This window comes from Oncorhynchus tshawytscha, linkage group LG19, assembly GCF_018296145.1.
Source record: "Oncorhynchus tshawytscha isolate Ot180627B linkage group LG19, Otsh_v2.0, whole genome shotgun sequence".
Classification (NCBI taxonomy): domain Eukaryota; kingdom Metazoa; phylum Chordata; class Actinopteri; order Salmoniformes; family Salmonidae; genus Oncorhynchus; species Oncorhynchus tshawytscha.
In genome coordinates, this window is record NC_056447.1 from 43,994,974 (window position 1) to 44,013,317 (window position 18,344).

The window sequence follows — 18,344 nt, forward strand, 5'->3', positions numbered from 1 at the left end:
CAAGCCTTTAACCAACAATGCAGCTCAAGAAATAGAGTTAAAACAATTTTTACTAAATAAACTCAAGCTAAATGTCATAAAATGAACTAAATGTCATTCCTTCTTGAATGTAGTGCATCCCTTAATGTTCTTATTCATGCATGGAAATGGTCCTTTAACAGGGGTGTTTCTTTTAAGTGATCTGTGTGTTAATGTAAGCTCTTCTTTGTTGAGTGCTGTACAGACAGTGTTTGCAGAGAGCTTGGTCTTTGCCTGTGGGCTGGTTTCTCTCTAATCTGTCTGCTCTGGTCTACTGGCATACTGGCTTTTTTAGGTCAGCAACCAGCCATGCTAAAATATACTCTGTCCAGAGTAGCATTGCGTTATCAAATGTTTGTTAAACACAATATTTGGTTAGTTAAACGATCCAATGTGTAGTTGTTGGTTTTTATTCCAAGAAAATAGAGAACTCTTGTGTGGCACAGTTTCTTCTGTTTAATGACTTGACCAACTCAGAGTTAGGTGTTCATTGCTTGGAAACAGCTTTGAATATTGCTGAGGGGGTGAGAAGTCTAGTAGAACTAATGGACTGCCTCCCTGACCAGAGTGGACATGCAGGGCAGTGTGGTGTGGGGCCTGTGGGACCTCGACAGAGCTCCGCTCACTTCTCTCCACTGGCCTCTCAGACCAAAGTCGCCCAATTTCCTGCCCCAGAGTGTCCACTGATCACCTCACTCATCTAAGGCCCTGGGTCTCTAATTCTGAGTGTCCACTGATCACCTCACTCCTCCAAGGCCCTGGGTCTCTAATTCTGAGTGTCCACTGATCACCTCACTCCTCCAAGGCCCTGGGACTCTAATTCTGAGTGTCCACTGATCACCTCACTCCTCCAAGGCCCTGGGACTCTAATTCTGAGTGTCCACTGATCACCTCACTCATCTAAGGCCCTGGGTCTCTAATTCTGAGTGTCCACTGATCCCCTCAGTCCTCTAAGGCCCTGGGTCTCTAATTCTGAGTGTCCACTGATCCCCTCAGTCCTCTAAGGCCCGGGGTCTCTTAATTCTGAGTGTCCACTGATCCCCTCAGTCCTCTAAGGCCCGGGGTCTCTAATTCTGCGTACACCACATGTAGCACCATACCACCCCCAACTCATTCTATAGAGACTCCAGTCTCAACTATCTAAACAAACACAACAATGTCAACTATTTTGACCCCTAACTTCTAAGCTTAGTCTTTAACATCATTTTTATTATGGCATCTCTTAGTCAGGGTGAAATGAGAGGAGAGAACGGAAGAGATGGGGTGTAGAAAGAGAGAGTAAAGTGCCTGGGATGTTAGCAAGACAGATGGAGGGAGAGAGAAAATAGAGAAGTATGTTGATTAGGGATGAGGTGTACCCTGCCTGCTCTAGTCTGCTCATTATTCAGAGTGATGGAGTGAACAGTGACAGCAGCATCAGGAGCAGGGGAGGGGAGGTCTAACCTAACATATACCTCCCCAGGCCCCGAAGGAGCTGTCAGTCAACCTAAATGGACTGCTAGCTCACTCTGCCCACAATCAACCTCTGACACAGAGCCCAGAATGTACCCAGGTGACTCCCTCCTCCATTTAACAGATCATCAGGGTTGATAGCATAGCAACCTCAGCCCACAGGCATGATTAATCCTGTTCTGCATGGCTAGAAGACCTTCTGAAAATGTATTGTTTTGACCACTTCACTTCTCGCTAGTCCATTAAGGGTACAGTAGAACTGCATTGTGAATACTGAATGTCTGTGTCTCTGTGCTGGACCTGTTCCACTGTTGCCACCCACTCCAGCCCCTGGTCTTGTCTTGCATGCCTCAGATCAGTGAAAATATGAATTGTTTTGGGGTAGCTGTGTGGATGGAGTTCTGGTGTGTGGGTGTGAAGACCAGGGCAGGGAAACAAGGGCTGGATTGGGCACTGGGACACTGCACTAGGCAGGCAGCTGTCCAGCAGGACACACTGTGCCTGGCAAACGTTAGATTAGAACCAGACCTCTGTCCACCTCCCTGCCAGACTGGAACCTTCTTGGGTCATGTGGGGGGTGATATTTTTTATTTATTTAACCTTAATTTAACTAGGCAAGTCAGTTAAGAACAAATTCTTATTTACAATGACGGCCTACCAGAAGGCAAAAGGCCTCCTGCGGGGACGGGGGCTGGGATGACAAAATAAAAATGTAGATCAAAACACACATCATGACAAGAGAGACACCACAACTACATAAAGAGAGACCAAAGACAACAACAGCATGGCAGCAACACATGACAATACAGCATCGTAGCAACACAACATGGCAACAGCACAACATGTTAGCAGCACAAAGCATGGTACAAATATTATTGGACACCGACAACAGCACAAAGGGCAAGAAGGTAGAGACAACAATACATCATGCAAAGCAGCCACAACTGTCAGGAAGCGTGTCCATGATTGAGTCTTTGAATGAAGAGATGGAGATAAAACGGTCCAGTTTGAGTGTTGGGACTACTGTTGAATCATTCCTGTCATCTATTGACTCTGATTTACCTTTGCTACCGGTTCATATTTCTCCATGGAAACATAGACCTATACTGAAATGGTTGGACTTAGTTGAGACTTTGGACTGAGTAGACCTGTGAAGTAAGTATGTTGCTTCTGGCTTACGTGTTGAGAGGAGCTGTTGATGCTGTCACAGGGAACTCTCAGCACTGTCTGGCTGCGGATGGGTGGGATGTTTCGGTTAGCTCAGTCAGCATCACACTGGCATGGGGAGACAGACAGACAGACACAGGAGGCGTGAGTGTGTCTTGCTCCGTGTGAACTTCTAATCTTTTGAGAGGAACCTCCCATCCAATTCCCTGCACACTTCCACACATCTGAGAGTACTGTTAAAGGAGTGATTCTGTTACCCAGACAGTGGGCGATGAACCACACACACACACACACACACACACACACACTCCTATCTGTCTGTACACACACAGATTTCTGTCTGTCCCCAGTTCACACACAGAACCTTTGGCCCTGAGAATAGCAACATTTTCCACAGAACCCTACTCTAATGAAAGTTAAGTTCAGTGGGAACAGGGAGGTCCTGGTGTAGAGCGGTCTCAAATCATATATAAGGCAGCTTGCATGAGACCCAGACATCCCCACTAATCCTTATCTTCTGGCCTCCATGCAAGCCTCCTTAGAATGGTATCTTGGTTAGGGCCCATCAGTGTTGGTGACTGGCAGGACCTGGTGTGGTGGAAAACTCTGTTACCCAGCAGCCCGCCTGGTCCTGGGAGACACGCTGCTGAACGCTAATTAAAACAAGTTTGGAGTTCAGAGGGAGACGTTCCTAACATCACAGGCATATGGGAATGCTGTCTCTGGCCAACAGACCTAGGAAAAGAGGGAGAATAATAGGAGTGGTTCTCTCTCCACCCTGTCTTGTTAATGTCTCTCTGTTTCTCTCCACCCTGTCTTCTCTTGTTAATGTCTCTCCACCCTGTCTTCTCTTGTTAATGTCTCTCCACCCTGTCTTCTCTTGTTAATGTCTCTCCACCCTGTCTTCTCTTGTTAATGTCTCTCCACCCAGTCTTCTCTTGTTAATGTCTCTCCACCCTGTCTTCTCTTGTTAATGTCTCTCCACCCTGTCTTCTCTTGTTAATGTCTCTCCACCCTGTCTTCTCTTGTTAATGTCTCTCCACCCTGTCTTCTCTTGTTAATGTTTCTCTACAGCAGGGATCATCAACTAGATTCAGCTGCTTACCGATTTGTTCTTAAGCGAATTGTCAAGAAATAATTACAAATGATTTGTAGACTGTGAATTGACCGCAAGAAGCCCAAACAGTTAACATTTGACTAAAACATAATCATTTCAAACCTTTTTTACAATTGGATACGATCATATAAGTCTCTCTATTATGTGTGTGAATACTTTGGAACAGACTTCCAACATTAAAATTACTTGGAGCTGATTTGCTGTTGTTATTAGTCTTTTATGTCCCCCAAAACTTGGGGGGGCAAAATAAAATAACCCTCGGGCCAAACGTGGGTGGCCAGTTGGGGAACCCTGCTCTACATATCTTTCCCTTTCTCACTCTAGTTATGTCTCTCGTGTCTTACCTCTTTCTCTCTAATAACTTTTACCATATCTACTCAAACTCTTTCTCTCTAATAACTTTTACCATATCTACTCAAACTCTTTCTCTCTTCTGTGTTCCTCTCTTCCAGTTGGGACGACAGCAGCTCGGTGAGCAGTGGGGTCAGTGACACTATCGACACAGATGACATCAACACCAGTTCCTCAGTCAGCTCCTACGTCAACACTCCGTCCGTCTCCTGCAAGGACATAGAGGGACAGGTAGGTTCTGCCCCAATTAGGGGCGTGGCAACAATAGAATTAGAATGACTAGAACAGTGAACAGACATTACGTTGTTTCTTTTTTCTATTTTTACAATAAAGCCAAGAAACACTTATTAAACTTTAATTTCCCGTCAATAAACTCTGAATATAGATCACGTGATGTCCACAGCCAGATATTACCCTGCTAATTTTCAATTGGTGCGATTAACCAAAATGTTTTTGGGTTATTGATCAACTAATTATTAAAATATTTTAATTCCATGTAGTTTTTTTTTTGTGAGCCCGATGGGACGTTTCTCTGGAGAGAAATCCAATTATTCACAAGAAAAATTAAGTCAAGTAGAGTCGCAATTCAACGGCTTAGACACAAGAGGTATGTGGCAGGGTCTACAGTCAATCACGGACTACAAAAGGAAAACAAGCCATGTCGCGGTCCCCGATGTCTTGCTCCCAGAAAAACTAAAAAACTTCTTTGCTCGCTTTGAGGACAATACAGTGCCACCGACACAGCCCACTACCAGAGACTGTGGACTCTCCTTCACCGCAGCCAACGTGAGTAAAACATTTAAAAGTGTTAACCCTCGCAAGGCTGCCTGCCCAGACGGCATCCCTAGCCTCGTCCTCAGAGCATGCGCAGACCAGCTGGCTGATGTGTTTACGGACATATTCAATCAATCCCAGTCAGCTGTTCCCACATGCTTCAAGAGGGCCACCATTGTTCCTGCTCCCAAGAAAGCTAAGGTAACTGAGCTAAACGACTACTGCCCCGTAGCACTCACTTCCGTCATCATGAAGTGCTTTGAGAGACTAGTCAAGGATCATATCACCTCCACCCTACCTGACACCCTAGACTCACTCCAATTTTCTTACCGCCGCAGTAGGTCCACAGACGACGCAATCGCAATCACACTGCACACTGCCCTAACCCATCTGGACAAGAGGAATACCTATGTGAGAATGCTGTTCATCGACTACAGCTCAGCATTTAACACCATAGTACCCTCCAAACTCGTCATTAAGCTTGAGACCCCAGGTCTCCACCCCGCCCTGTGCAACTGGGTCCTGGACTTTCTGACAGGCCGCCCCCAGGTGGTGAGGGTAGGAAACAACATCCCCACCCCGCTGATCCTCAACACTGGGGCTCCACAAGGATGCTTTCTCAGCCCTCTCCTGTACTCCCTGTTCACCCATGACTGAGTGGCCACGCACGCCTCCAACTCAATCATCAAGTTTGCAGACGACACTACAGTGGTCGGCTTGATTTCCAACAACGACGAGATGGCCTACAGGGAGGAGGTGAGGGCCCTCGGAGTGTGGTGTCAGGAATATAACCTTGCACTCAACGTCAACCAAACAAAGGAGATGATCATGGACTTAAGGAAACAGCAGAGGGAGCAGCCCCCTATCCACCTTGACGGGACAGTAGTGGATAAGGTGGAAAGTTTAATGTTTACTATTTTTGGCTTTGGATTTTCGATTAAAAAGCTTGAATAATTTTAATTTCATAATGCATTTCATGTTTAAAACAATAGTTGAACCGAAACCGAATCAACCTCAAAAAAGGACTAATCGCTCAGCACTACCCATTTAGGCAGAGGTAGGAGCGTTTAAGCTCTCTTGTGTAATTTACCAGGGACTTGTATACTTTGATTCTTTTGGCCCCAATCATTTGAATGGGTACATTAACCTGAACATAACTGCATACACTAGGCTGCCTCTTAACCTTCACACTTCAGAGGTTGTGGAAGAAATTAGCAGAGTGAGACGTTCATCTGTTTCTGATCTGTTTCTGATCTGTTTCTGATCTGTGTTATATGCTGATGTGGTTGCCTCAAAGTGTTGATTGAAGTTGCAGTCTGACACACATCACCTCCCACTTCATCTTACCCTGACACTCCTATTCGTAGGTATTTATTCTCAAGTGTTTCTCATGTTCACCTTTTAGACTACTGATTTGAGGAGAAGATGTTCTGCTTGCCATATTGTAAAAGTGTCTAGATTCTTGAGACTGTATGATGCAATCCTTTTTAGGCGCTTCTGTACAATGTAGACCAACTAGATTGGCTTATTGAAATTCACTCGGTGACAAGAGTCACTAGAGACTCAAAGCCACAAGAGAGGGTAGAATACATTTCAGACGTTGCTTCTGAACCCTCAACCTGCTCCGTCAAGCCTTCGAACAGTGAGTCATTACTCAGTCATGATATGAGGCAGAATTAACTCCAACCTACTCAATTGGGCACAAACTGGTTGAATCAATATTTGCAGCAATAGGTGATAATATCTCTAGAAGCTGATCCGTCGTCAGTATTGTGTAATAATTATAATGTTAAGATAAGATTTGAATGGAGAAAGCTGATCCGAGAGCCACACTGCTTTTCTTTCAAACCTACCAGTATCCACACATGCTTCAACGACACATACAGCAAACGTTCTCTCTGCTTGGTTTTTTGGGAAATGTGTGTTGAGTCTTCGACGGTTGCAGGAAGGATGCATCATTAAAACACTCGTCAGCCTAAATTCCATCGCTGTCGGGAGACTGGGGCCAGGTCATTTGGTTCTACTATTAGATGAAGAACAGTGATATCACATTAATCTGTTGTATAAATTAAGAAAATATATATCTGTATTCCCATTTTTAACTTTGCTGTGCTTTTAAATGGTTTAAAGCACAGTGAGACATTTGGGTGATAACTAAACCAAAAATCAGACATTGTTTTTCCATTGCAATTTGGTTGTGCATTTAGATCAGTGATATTCAAAGTTGTTCATTATTATCTCTTATTAAAAATAAATACATTTACTTAATAACATTATCTTTTCAAATGTTAAAAAAAAAACATTTTGGTGACCCCGACTTTGAATAACTCTGTTTTAGATGGGTGAAAGCATTGTGATAACACTTAGGAAATTCAACTAACTTTTGCAGTCTTTTTGAGTGGGTGAATATAGGTTGTAATCTCATTGATCAACTTCTCAACCAAATATTTCCCACGTTGAAATTACAGTGTGCCCACAGGGCCGTGACTGCACTGAACCCTGCTTTAGAGCTGACCAGGGAGGGAGCCATGGGGTGAACTTTTTTTTAAGCTTTATTTGACAAACAATTTATTATTTTACAATGATAGCCTACCCCGGCCAAACCCTCCCCTAACCCGGACGACCCTGGGCCAATTGTACACTGCCCTATGAAACTCCCGATCACGGCCGGTTGTGATACAGCCCGGGATCGAACCTGGGCTTAACTACAAACATGACCAAAAGTATGTGGACACTTGCTCGTCAAACATCTCATTCCAAAATCATGGGCGTCAATATGCTGCTATAACTGCCTCCACTCATCTAGGAAGGCTTTCCACTAGATGTTGGAACATTGCTGCGGAGACTTGCTTCCATTCAGCCACTAAAGAATTAGAAAGGTCAGGCGCTCATGTTGGGCTATTAGGCCAGGCTCACAGTTGGCATTCCAATTCATCCCAAAGATGTTCATTGGGGTTGAGGTCAGGGCTTTGTGCAAGCCAGTCAAGTTCTTCCACACCGATCTCAACAAACCATTTCTGTACAGACCTCGCTTTGTGCATGGGGGCATTGTCATACTGAAACTGGAAAGGGCCTTTCCAGAACTGTTGCGACAAAGTTGGAAGCACAGAATCGTCTAGAATGTCATTGTATGCTGTAGCGTTAAGATTTCCTTTCACTGGAACTAAGGGCCCGAACTATGAAAAACAGTCCCAGACCAATATTCCTCCTCCATCAAACTTTACAGTTGTCACTATGCATTGGGGGAGGTAGCGTTCTCCTGGCATCCGCCCAAACACAGATTTGTCTGTCGACTCCCAGATGGTGACGCGTGATTCGTCACTCCATAGAATGTGTTTCCACTGCTCCAGAGTTCAATAGCAGTGAGCTTTACACTCCAGCCGACGCTTGGCATTTCGCATGGTGAGGTTTCTGTGCGGCTGCTCGGCCATGGAAACCCATTTCATGAAGCTCCCAACAAACAGTTATTGTGCTGATGTTGCTTCCAGAGGCAATTTGGAACTCGGTAGGGAGTGTTGCAACCGAGGACAGACGATTTGTACACGCTACATGCTTAAGCTCTCTGCGGTCCCCTTCTGTGAGGTTGTGTGGCCTACCACTTTGCAGCTGAGCCGTTGTTGCTCCGAGATGTTTCCACTTCACAATTAACAGCACTTACAGTTAACCGGGGCAGCTCTAGCAGGGCAGAAATTTGACAAACTGACTTGTTGGAAAGGTGGCATCCTATGACGGTTGTCACGTTGAAAGTCACTGAGCTCTTCAGAAAGACATTCTACTGTCAATGTTTGTCTATGGAGATTGCATGTCTGTGTGCTCGATTTTATACACCTGTCAGCAACGGTTGTGGCTGAAATAGCCAAATCCACTAATTTGAAGGGGTGTCCACATGCTTTTGTAAATACAGTGTAGTAGTAGGCCTGACCCATGTCCTCATCAGATACACCTCAACACTCACAAACTTATGTCTGTCATCATTGCTTATGTGGAAGACTGTGTGATAGAAGCAGTTTCTGTTTTTCCAAAGATAACCACACAATATTCCTGTAGAGAGACAGTCTCTTTTCAATGGAACATCCCGACAACAGCACTGAGTGAGTTTTCTCAGGAATGAAGCAGTTGGCATGGTTGTGAATGTGATGTAGAAGACTGTTCAGCAAGGTTATTTCCAGTCATAAAAAGGAACTGGGTAGACGACAGGAGCGACTGCAGCTTTGGCACCCGTTTTGTTTTCATGTTTTTCTACCATTAAGGCTTTCACTGCATCCTCCCATGCCAACGAGTGACTTAAAATCAAACAGTAGAATGCAGACGGCCCCAAAACCAGCTCTTCAAGCCAACATTCAGTCACAAAGCCCCCTCCCATTTTCTCTGTAACTGTATTGCCTTTTATAGAATTGCTTTGTGTTGCATTTTTCTGCTGCTCTGTAGAATATGGCTTGGATTTATTATTGAGGCTATAGAGATAACAGTGTTTATGATTCAGGCTGATAAAGAAAGAGGCCATTAAAATTCCTTCCCTGGCAATCATTTTTTATGAGTATTTTCAGTAGCTGGTTGAACAATGACCTGTTATAACCAAGGCTGACGTAAGTTTGGCGAGCGCTGGGAAAACGCACTACAAAACACAGCTTCAAAACATTGTTTATTTGAACGGCCAATGTAATGGTCCTGTTCGCCTGCCTCTCCCTCTCTTTCTCAAGTCTTTACTTATCCAATTTTTGCATTTTGAGGCGGTAATGTTGATACATGAAGCATGAAGTCGTCTTTGCTGATTTCCTGTATTAATCACTCCAGGCCCTGTCAGGGATCCACTGCTAACTCTCCTGACCACTGTCTTGTTCATTAGGCACCAAACGGAAGCAAATGGACTGAAACAGGGAGGGACTACCTCGACCTGTCCAATAGAAAGCGTTTGTGAAGTGATTCATCCACATGCCTCAGATGAAATGCCAGATGGGCAGCAGTGACATCAACCAGCGTTAATGTTTAACCACAGAGTTAATGTCTCAGATCCACACATTACTTCTGAGATGAGAGCAGACTGCACCCAAATCAGAGAAAAATCCTCATCAATATCAAGTTCCTGAATAGGAATCTTTTCCCTTGGCGGTTGAGCAACAGCTCATAGAACAAAGAGGATATTTGTATAATGTGATGACTAAACAAGCATCCTGTTCTTGACAGTGTGTTTGTAATGAGTGCTGTGTACTGATGAGAATATGAAGGCATTCACAGTAATAGGGACATGTGGAGTTGTTTAACTGGAATGATGGCATAAGGCTGAGCTAATGGGGGGAAGTAATAGACCAGCGTTTCCCAAACTCAGTCCTCAGGACCCCAAGGGGTTTTCGTCTTTGCCCTAACACTACGCATCTGATTCCAATAATCAAAGCTTGATGACTAGTTGATGATTTGAATCAGCTGTGTAGTGTTAGGGCAAAACATGCGCCCGTTGGGGTCTCCAGGACTGAGCTTAGGAAATGCTGGTCTAGACTAGTAGACCATTGCTTTTCTTTCTGCTTGCTCTCCTAGTGAGATGACTCGCGTATCAGTGTTATTATTATATTGGTATACTGTAAGTAGAGGGGAGTTAGAGTATGTACAGCAGTGGTGGCTGGTGTCACTTTAAATGGGGAGGACAGGCTCATAGTAATGGCTGGAACAGAGTGAATGGAATGGTCTCAAACACATCTAACACCTGGTTTCCATGTGTTTTGATACCATTTCATTCACTCCATTCATTATTATGAGCCGTCCTCCCCTCACCAGCCTCCTCTGATGTACGGTATCTACAGCACTTGAATAAACAGAAGTAACAGATGTTTGACGTTTGGTTTCCCTCAGCTCCAGACAGACGCAGAGAAGCACCTGGCCATCGAGCAGAACTCTGTGTGGTCCGGCAGCGACGAGGTCAAGAGGTCAGACGGTGTCTCAGACAACGGGGTCAAAATGGAGTCGGGCTCCAAGTATTGCCGCAACCCCTCAGACATGTCGGACGAGTCGGACAGGAGCTCCTCAGGCCGCAATACACCCTCCGTGGCCCACACAGGCTCCTGGAGGCGGGGAATGAGCGCCCAGATGGGCGTAACCTCCCCCAGGACCAAGGCCCCCATCACGCCAGGCTGTGCAACTCTGAAGACCCATGTTACAGGTACGTTACATACAGAGTAGAGACAGACGGAGCCCAGCAGCCACACTGTCTATATTGTTCTCTATCAGTCTGAACTATACTGAACAAAAAGATAAACGCAACGAAGTGTGCTCTTCACATGTACCGGGCAGATGGCAGACAATGTGTATGACATTGTGTGGGCGAGCGGTTTGCTGACGTCAACGTTGTGATCAGAGTACCCCATGGTGGCGGTGGGGTTATGGTATTGGCGGTCATAAGCTACAGACAATCAAGCAATCAAATGTATTTATAAAGCCCTTTTTACATCAGCGGATGTCACAAAGTGCTATACAGAAACCTGGCCTAAAACCCCAAACAGCAAGCAATGCAGATGTAGAAGCACGGTGGCTAGGAAAAACTCCCTAGAAAGGCAGGCACCTAGGAAGAAACTAGAGAGGAACCAGACTCTGAGGGGTGGCCAGTCCTCTTCTGGCTGTGCCGGGTGGAGATTATAACAGTACATGGCCAAGATGTTCAAATGTTCATAGATGACCAGCAGGGTCAAATAATAATAATCAGAGTGGTTGTAGAGGGTGCAACAGGTCAGCACCGCAGGAGTAAATGTCAGTTGGCTTTTCATAGCCGATCATTCAGAGTTAGAGACAGCAGGTGCGTTAGAGAGAGAGAGTCGAAAATTGCAGGTCTGGGACAAGGTAGCACGTCCGGTGAACAGGTCAGGGTTCCATAGCCGCAGACAGAACAGTTGAAACTGGAGCAGCAGCACGACCAGGTGGACTGGGGACAGCAAGGAGTCATCAGGCCAGGTAGTCCTGAGGCATGGTCCTAGGGCTCAGGTCCTCTGAGAGAAGAGAGAAAAGAGAAAGAGAGAGAGTTAGAGAGAGCATACTTAAATTCCCACAGGACACCAGGTAAGACAGGAGAAAGACTGATCCTAGCCCCCCGACACAAACTATTGCAGCATAAATACTGGAGGCTAAGACAAGAGGGGTCGGGAGACACTGTGGCCCCATCCAACGATGCAATGAACACAATTGCATTTTATAGATGGCAATTTGAATGCAGAGAGATACTGAGACGAGATCCTGAGGCCCATTATCGTGCCATTAATCCGCTGCCATCACCTCATGTTTCAGCATGATAATTCGCTGTCCCATGTTGCAAGGATCTGTTCACAATTCCTGGAAGCTGAAAATGTCCCAGTTCTTCCATGGCTTGCATACTCACCAGACATGTCACCCATTGAGCTTGTTTGGGACGCTCTGGATCGACGTGTATGACAGCATGTGCCAGTTTCCGCCAATATCCAGCAACTTCGCACATCTATTGAAGAGGAGTGGGACAACATTCCACAGGCCACAGTCAACAGCCTGATCAACTTTATGCGAAGGAGATGTGTCGCGCTGCATGAGGCAAATGGTGGTCACACCAGATACTGACTGGTTTTCTGATCCACGCCCCTACCTTGTTTTTAAGGTATCTGTGACCAACAGATACATATCTGTATTCCCAGTTGTGAAATCCATAGATTAGGGCCTAATGAGTTTATTTCAATTGACTGATTTGTCTCGGTAAAATATTTGAAATTGTTGCATATTTTTGTTCAATGTACATGTGTTCCTGTAGTGTGTGATGAGGCAGCCAGCAGTCAACCACAGATACGTTGTATCTGGTGGGCCATGGTTGATAGACTGTCATGTCTCCACTCACAGGTAAAACGGACGACGCCAAGGTGTCTGAGAAGGGCCAACATCATCTCTCTCCCCGGGCCAAGTGTAGCATGCAGCGCTCCCCATCAGACACGGGCCGCAGCAGTGGAGACGAGGCCAAGAAGCCCCCCTCCTCCTCCAGCTCCAGCCGCACCCCCACCACCAACACCTTTGGATTTAAGAAGCATGCAGGAGGAGGTATGACCATGGTGACAGCCAGCGGAGTGACCATCACCAGTGGCTCAGCCACCCTGGGAAAGATCCCCAAGTCAGTGCAGCTCCACGGGGGTCGGGGTCTTGGTCGCCAGGCCAGTGTGGATGATGGCTACCTACCTGTGAGCTCACACTCCACCCTGCAGTACCGCAGCCTCCCCCGGCCCAGCAGAGCCTCTGGTGGGGGACGCAGCACAAGCCGCTCGTCCAGCAGCAGCATCGACTCCAATCTCAGCAGCAAGTCCAACACGCTCCATGGCCCCAAAAGCCGCAGCCAAGTCCCCAAACCCAGCGCTGGTGGCACCCCCCTTCCTGGCTCTGGATCCAACCAGACAGACCGGGAGAAGGGGGTGTCCTCTGAAGCCAGTCCCACAGCCCCGGGAGCCAGGCAACCAGGGGGAAAGTACCCAGACGTCTCCTCCCCTACCATGCGCAGGTCAGCCCACCACCTCCATACCCCTAGCCCCAGTCATCAGGCGCTGTCTCACACTAACACTGGATGAGTCTGAGAGCTCCTTCCACTAGCCCTGAAAGCACTACCACACCGGCCTGCTTATGATTCCCACTGGGCAAAACTGGTTGAATCAATGTTGTTTCCACGTCATTTCAACCCCAAAAAGCTATGTCATGGCGTTGAATCAACGTGGAAAGCTCATTGAATTTGCAAAAAAAAATCTATGTAACTTTTGAAATAAATCCAATGACATGACATTTTTTGTTGATTTCACGTTACATTCACAATAGTTGACAACTCAGTCAAATGTAAATCAAAACTAGACATGAACTGATGTTTGTGCCCAGTGGGTATGTGACATATTCAGGCACAGTGCAATTTTAGTTGGGATAATCATCATATCAGCGTGGTAGTAACATTAAATAAAACTGAGAGCTCTTGGCTTATCAGGGTTTCATGATGTTTTTTTGGAGTCTGCCCATGAATCATGAGTGATTTAAAAGGCTTGGCTTATCACCAGGCCTCTCTTGATATAATGGCCTATCAGTGGTCATTAAAAGCAGGGTGACAGGGCCCAGTCTGAGGGTCCAGTGTTTTCTCTAGCTCAAACCCAGTGCTGAGTTGGCTGGTGTTGCTTTATCTGATAATGCTGCTTGGACTTAACTAATTGCCTGATGAGGTAATGAGAAAATGTAGCATCTGTTTCCCCTCAGTGGTCTGAGAGTCTCCCTTCTCATTTAACCCTTGATTATTTAATGTTGTCCAAGCTAATATGGCGTCTGTAGGACATACTTTACATCCTGTTTTAATGTAAATGACGTGTTGATAAAAATGCGCGGTCAAAGATGTATGATAGCTGCTCACATGGACAGCCAAACCGGACCAGCGAATCAGAGAGATGGATATATTTGTCTTCTGATGATGTGATTACACCATGAAGTAGGGACTGTGTTGTCGTGACAACGTTATAATATACATTTGTTGCTTATCTTTGCATTAAGGAGTATTTTAATCAAAGATTACTTCAACAATTCCCTGCTTAAACCCATGTACCATTTAACTCTCCTCTCACTCTTCTCCTCTGCTTCCTTCCTGTGCCGTCCAGACTGTTCGGAGGCAAACAGGGCAAGCAGCATGCCCCAGTCACCACCGCAGAGAACATGAACAACTCCACCGTCATCTCCAACCTCCACGCCAACTCTGGCCAGCAGGGCGGCGCTCTGGACTCCCCCTCAGCCAGTAGCGGGGGCAGTAGCCCTCTGTATGGGGGTGGAGGTCGTCTGGGTGTGGAGGCACACTCCCTCTCCCCCCTGGCCTCCAGTCCCAGTTCGGCCCTGTCCACCCCCTCCCACAGCCTGGCCTGGAACAGCGCCCTCAGCAGGGACACTCTGAGCCCCGGCTACCCCTCCCTCAGCAGCCTTGCCACCAGCAGCGAGTCCATCGACCTGTCTCTGGGCAGCGGAGGCCACGGACACCACGGCCCGGGTCACGACACACTTCCAGCCTGCGTCAGGAACAACGGCATCAAAACTGGCTTCTCAGACAGGTAGGAGTGGGTTTGGTTTAGGAGCTGCCAGATGTGGCTGTGTGTTTTAATGACGGCTACATGCTCTCCTCTCTTTTCTTCCCTTTCTATCTCAACCTTCCATCTGTTGTGTTCATGAGGGTTTAGTCACTTTCTAACAGCAGAGTTTGAGTGGCCATATTGATGATCTAGGAGATGATAGGAGACTGACTCCTAGTTGTTGGTGTAATGAAAGCATGGATTCTATCTTGACTGTTGATCTCTCTGTTTCCCCCTTCTATCTGTGCTCCTCCTCTCTCTGTTGTTTACCCTTACCCCCTAACCCCCTACACCACTAACCCCTCCCTTCCCCCTAGCCTTAGCCCTCTCTCCTCTCCCTTGGGTAGTCCCAGCCGAAACACTTTACCCCGGAAACAGGACAGGTAAATGTGTCTATATGGAGTTAGGCTTGCTTGATGGTGAAACAGCTGCCTGTGTGTAGTGTCCTGTGTTTGTGAAGTGACTGTTGGATGTTATCGCTGCCTCCATCTCTTTCACAGCATGTAAAATGCCCTCTGCTGGCTACACTGGGAAGGACAGGGCTGGAGTCTGAAACATAATCTTGAGATGTATATCAAAGTGTGTGGAACTAAGAAAGATCACACCACAGCTGTGAAGCTTCTATTGGTAGCTGTTATCTGTAGCTGTGTCCTGTCTCTATGTTTTGTCTACATGTTCAGAATGGCCACACACCTACCTCCACCAAACATGAATTGCCCCTATGTTTAGGTTTTTGGGCTGTGATTGATGTATATTAGGGCTGAACTCCCAAAACACATCTCTGTAAGCCACCATTTCCTTGAGCAGTTTACTCAGGAAAAAAATACATAAATAAAAAAATAAATAGTAAGTATTTATTTTTGTATAATGTTTTTGGGGGGGTGGTATTAAGTATTGTTTTCATGAACGTACATTGACGTACAACTTCCACCTGTATCATACAATATATGATGCATGATCCCATGCTCTGTGATTTTGTAGACCATGTTGTGACTGTACACCCTGCACGTTATCACACAGCCTTGATGTTACCCATGTGCCTCCCTGTCTACCAACAGCCTAGGTTATTATCATTATCTGTGCAGATTGTGACTTGCAGCATTCACACAAAGATGTGGATGTGAGGTTGGATTTTCAGCATCTCCTGTCATCTCTCTGCAGGTACGGCCACCTGCCCCAGCTACGTAGTCATGACGACCACAGGGATTGGCTGCGTTCCCACTCTGCAGGAGGTCTTCAGGAGTCTGCCGCCAGCTCACCCTTCTACCCCACCTCCAGCCTCACCTCGCCCTCCGGAGCCCGCTTCAACTTCTCCCAGCTTGGTAGGTGTAGCCTCAACCCTCCCTACTCATCACTTTGATTACCACTATAGGAGCAGTGATAGTCATCACTGTACAATGGACTAAATATTGTGTACATGCTGACTTAATGTTTCGTCTCTCAAGAGACTTCTCCGATAGTGTAAGGAAAAGTAGTAGTGATTATATCTGTTATGTTGTATTTCACTCTTGTTTTCCACTATGAGTGAAGAGTAAGATACAAACGGCAAACATATCTGATCAATGCCCTCTGTCCATGTCTGTTTTTAAGATATTCTTTGGCCTTTGTTATATGACGGTTGTGTCCCAGCAGGCAGCCCTACCACGGCGGCACAGATCAACCTGGCAAACCTCCGCAGCGGCCTAGCCAATCAGGATGGTTCGTATGACCCATACAGTGACCCCCGTGTGAGGAACTCGTCCATGTCTCTAGAGGAGAAGAGTCGCACCATGACCAGCTCTGGGTCCTTCAGAGAAGGCCTGGAGGAGGGTAAGACAGACTGACATACCCCTCCGTCTATCTGCTATCACACAGAACCTCAGAGAAATTGAGAGCTTGGGACTATAAGGTTCTATCTGCATAGCCGTGTTCTGTTCAATGTTCTCTAACTATATAGTACTCTAAATACTCCAATTCATGTTGTTAAGTTCAAAATAATACAAGATAAAAAATCACTGACACCATTCAAACCAAGAATCATCTTTTTGCAGAAAGAACCTTATCGTCCCAAGCTCTCGAAATGCAGGTACATTTATTTCTTTGATAGACTCTGACATGTGGAGTGGAAGTCATCTATCTAGAAGATAGCGAAGGAGTCAGGGGCAGGACACAGGTAAGAGTAAAAAAACACTGTATTTACTCAATCCAAGAACGGAACAAAACTCCCGTTACAAAACAAGGACAAAACAGGACTCAAACTCCCAACACACGAAAGACAATCACGCACAAAACAGAAAGGGAAACCAGAGGGTTAAATGAGGAACATAATCATGAGATGGGAACCAGGTGTGTAAACAGACAGAACAAAAGGAAATGAAACGTGGATCGGTGGCAGCTAGAAAGCCGGTGACGTCGACCGCCGAACGCCGCCCGAACAAGGAGAGGGAACGACTTCGGTGGAAGTCGTGACACCACATGCATGTGTGAACTTCCATTTTACTTCTGAATGGATTAGAATTCCTTTAAAAAATCGAGCCATGCTTGCAGATTGTTGTTAACTAAGAGGGTTTTATTGGGCACTATTGAAAGATATACTTTTTTTTATTTACAAAATGAATGTTTGTTGAATCCACACGCTTGTTCAACCAACCATTTAAATCACTAGTGAAGTATTTCATTACCTTTTATTATACCAGTCTTTCCACACGTTAACAGTTGAATTGGGACACACAAAGAAGCAGTTTGTTCGATGTACGTACGTAGACTGAGGTTTGATGATTGACTACACTTCTTTGGCTGAATGTCTTGGTGCTCTTGTGGTTTATTGCTTGTCCCGAGGCTCTCTCTTTAACTGATCCCTGTATGATGTCAATTTCTTGGCTGGTGTTGGCTGTTGATTTGTTCGTGTCCAAGGGCAAGTCTCAGAGTCATGTTGAGCTGTGGTGTTGTGGCATGTAGGCCAAGGTTAGGAGGAGGAGGAGAAGGAAGAGAAAGGCTGATAAATATCTCCTCTCCCATCGCAGATTGACATCTGACTCAACACCAGCTCTACAGACCCGCTTTCTCTCCAGACAGGAGCAGGGCACAGGGTTGTGTTTGATGGCACCCCAGTGCCTACTTTTGTACTTTTAGATCACAAGTGATAGAGTAAACCTGGGGAAATATCTGCTTTAATCACAGTACATGTAGATGTACTCTACCTTCTTTCAGGACTCTTAAATATATGTTTCAGAAAAGACAAGCATCCATTCCCAACTTGAAAAATGAATCCAACGTCCTAGCATGTAAAGGTGTAATCTGGGATATGTACTGCAGTTCAATGGTCATTTCAAAGAATAATATAGGTAACTGCCAAAATAATGGAAACACTTGATTAATGAGGGATGCAAAGTATATTGAAAGCAGATGCTTCCACA

General features: G+C 45.9%; 1 protein-coding gene across 2 annotated transcripts in view; it reads left to right on the forward strand.

Annotated features, from left to right (window-relative positions):
- nav2b (neuron navigator 2b) overlaps positions 1-18,344 on the forward strand; it is a 143,198-nt gene that overhangs the window by 107,353 nt on the left and 17,501 nt on the right. The window contains exons 12-17 of one of the 2 annotated variants that reach the window (XM_042301720.1): positions 4,207-4,336; positions 10,724-11,030; positions 12,722-13,367; positions 14,491-14,931; positions 16,111-16,271; positions 16,579-16,758. In XM_042301720.1, the coding sequence (XP_042157654.1) occupies positions 4,207-4,336; positions 10,724-11,030; positions 12,722-13,367; positions 14,491-14,931; positions 16,111-16,271; positions 16,579-16,758 (1,865 nt within the window). The remainder of the gene's footprint in view (positions 1-4,206; positions 4,337-10,723; positions 11,031-12,721; positions 13,368-14,490; positions 14,932-16,110; positions 16,272-16,578; positions 16,759-18,344) is intronic. The other variant, XM_042301721.1, reaches the window with a different exon arrangement.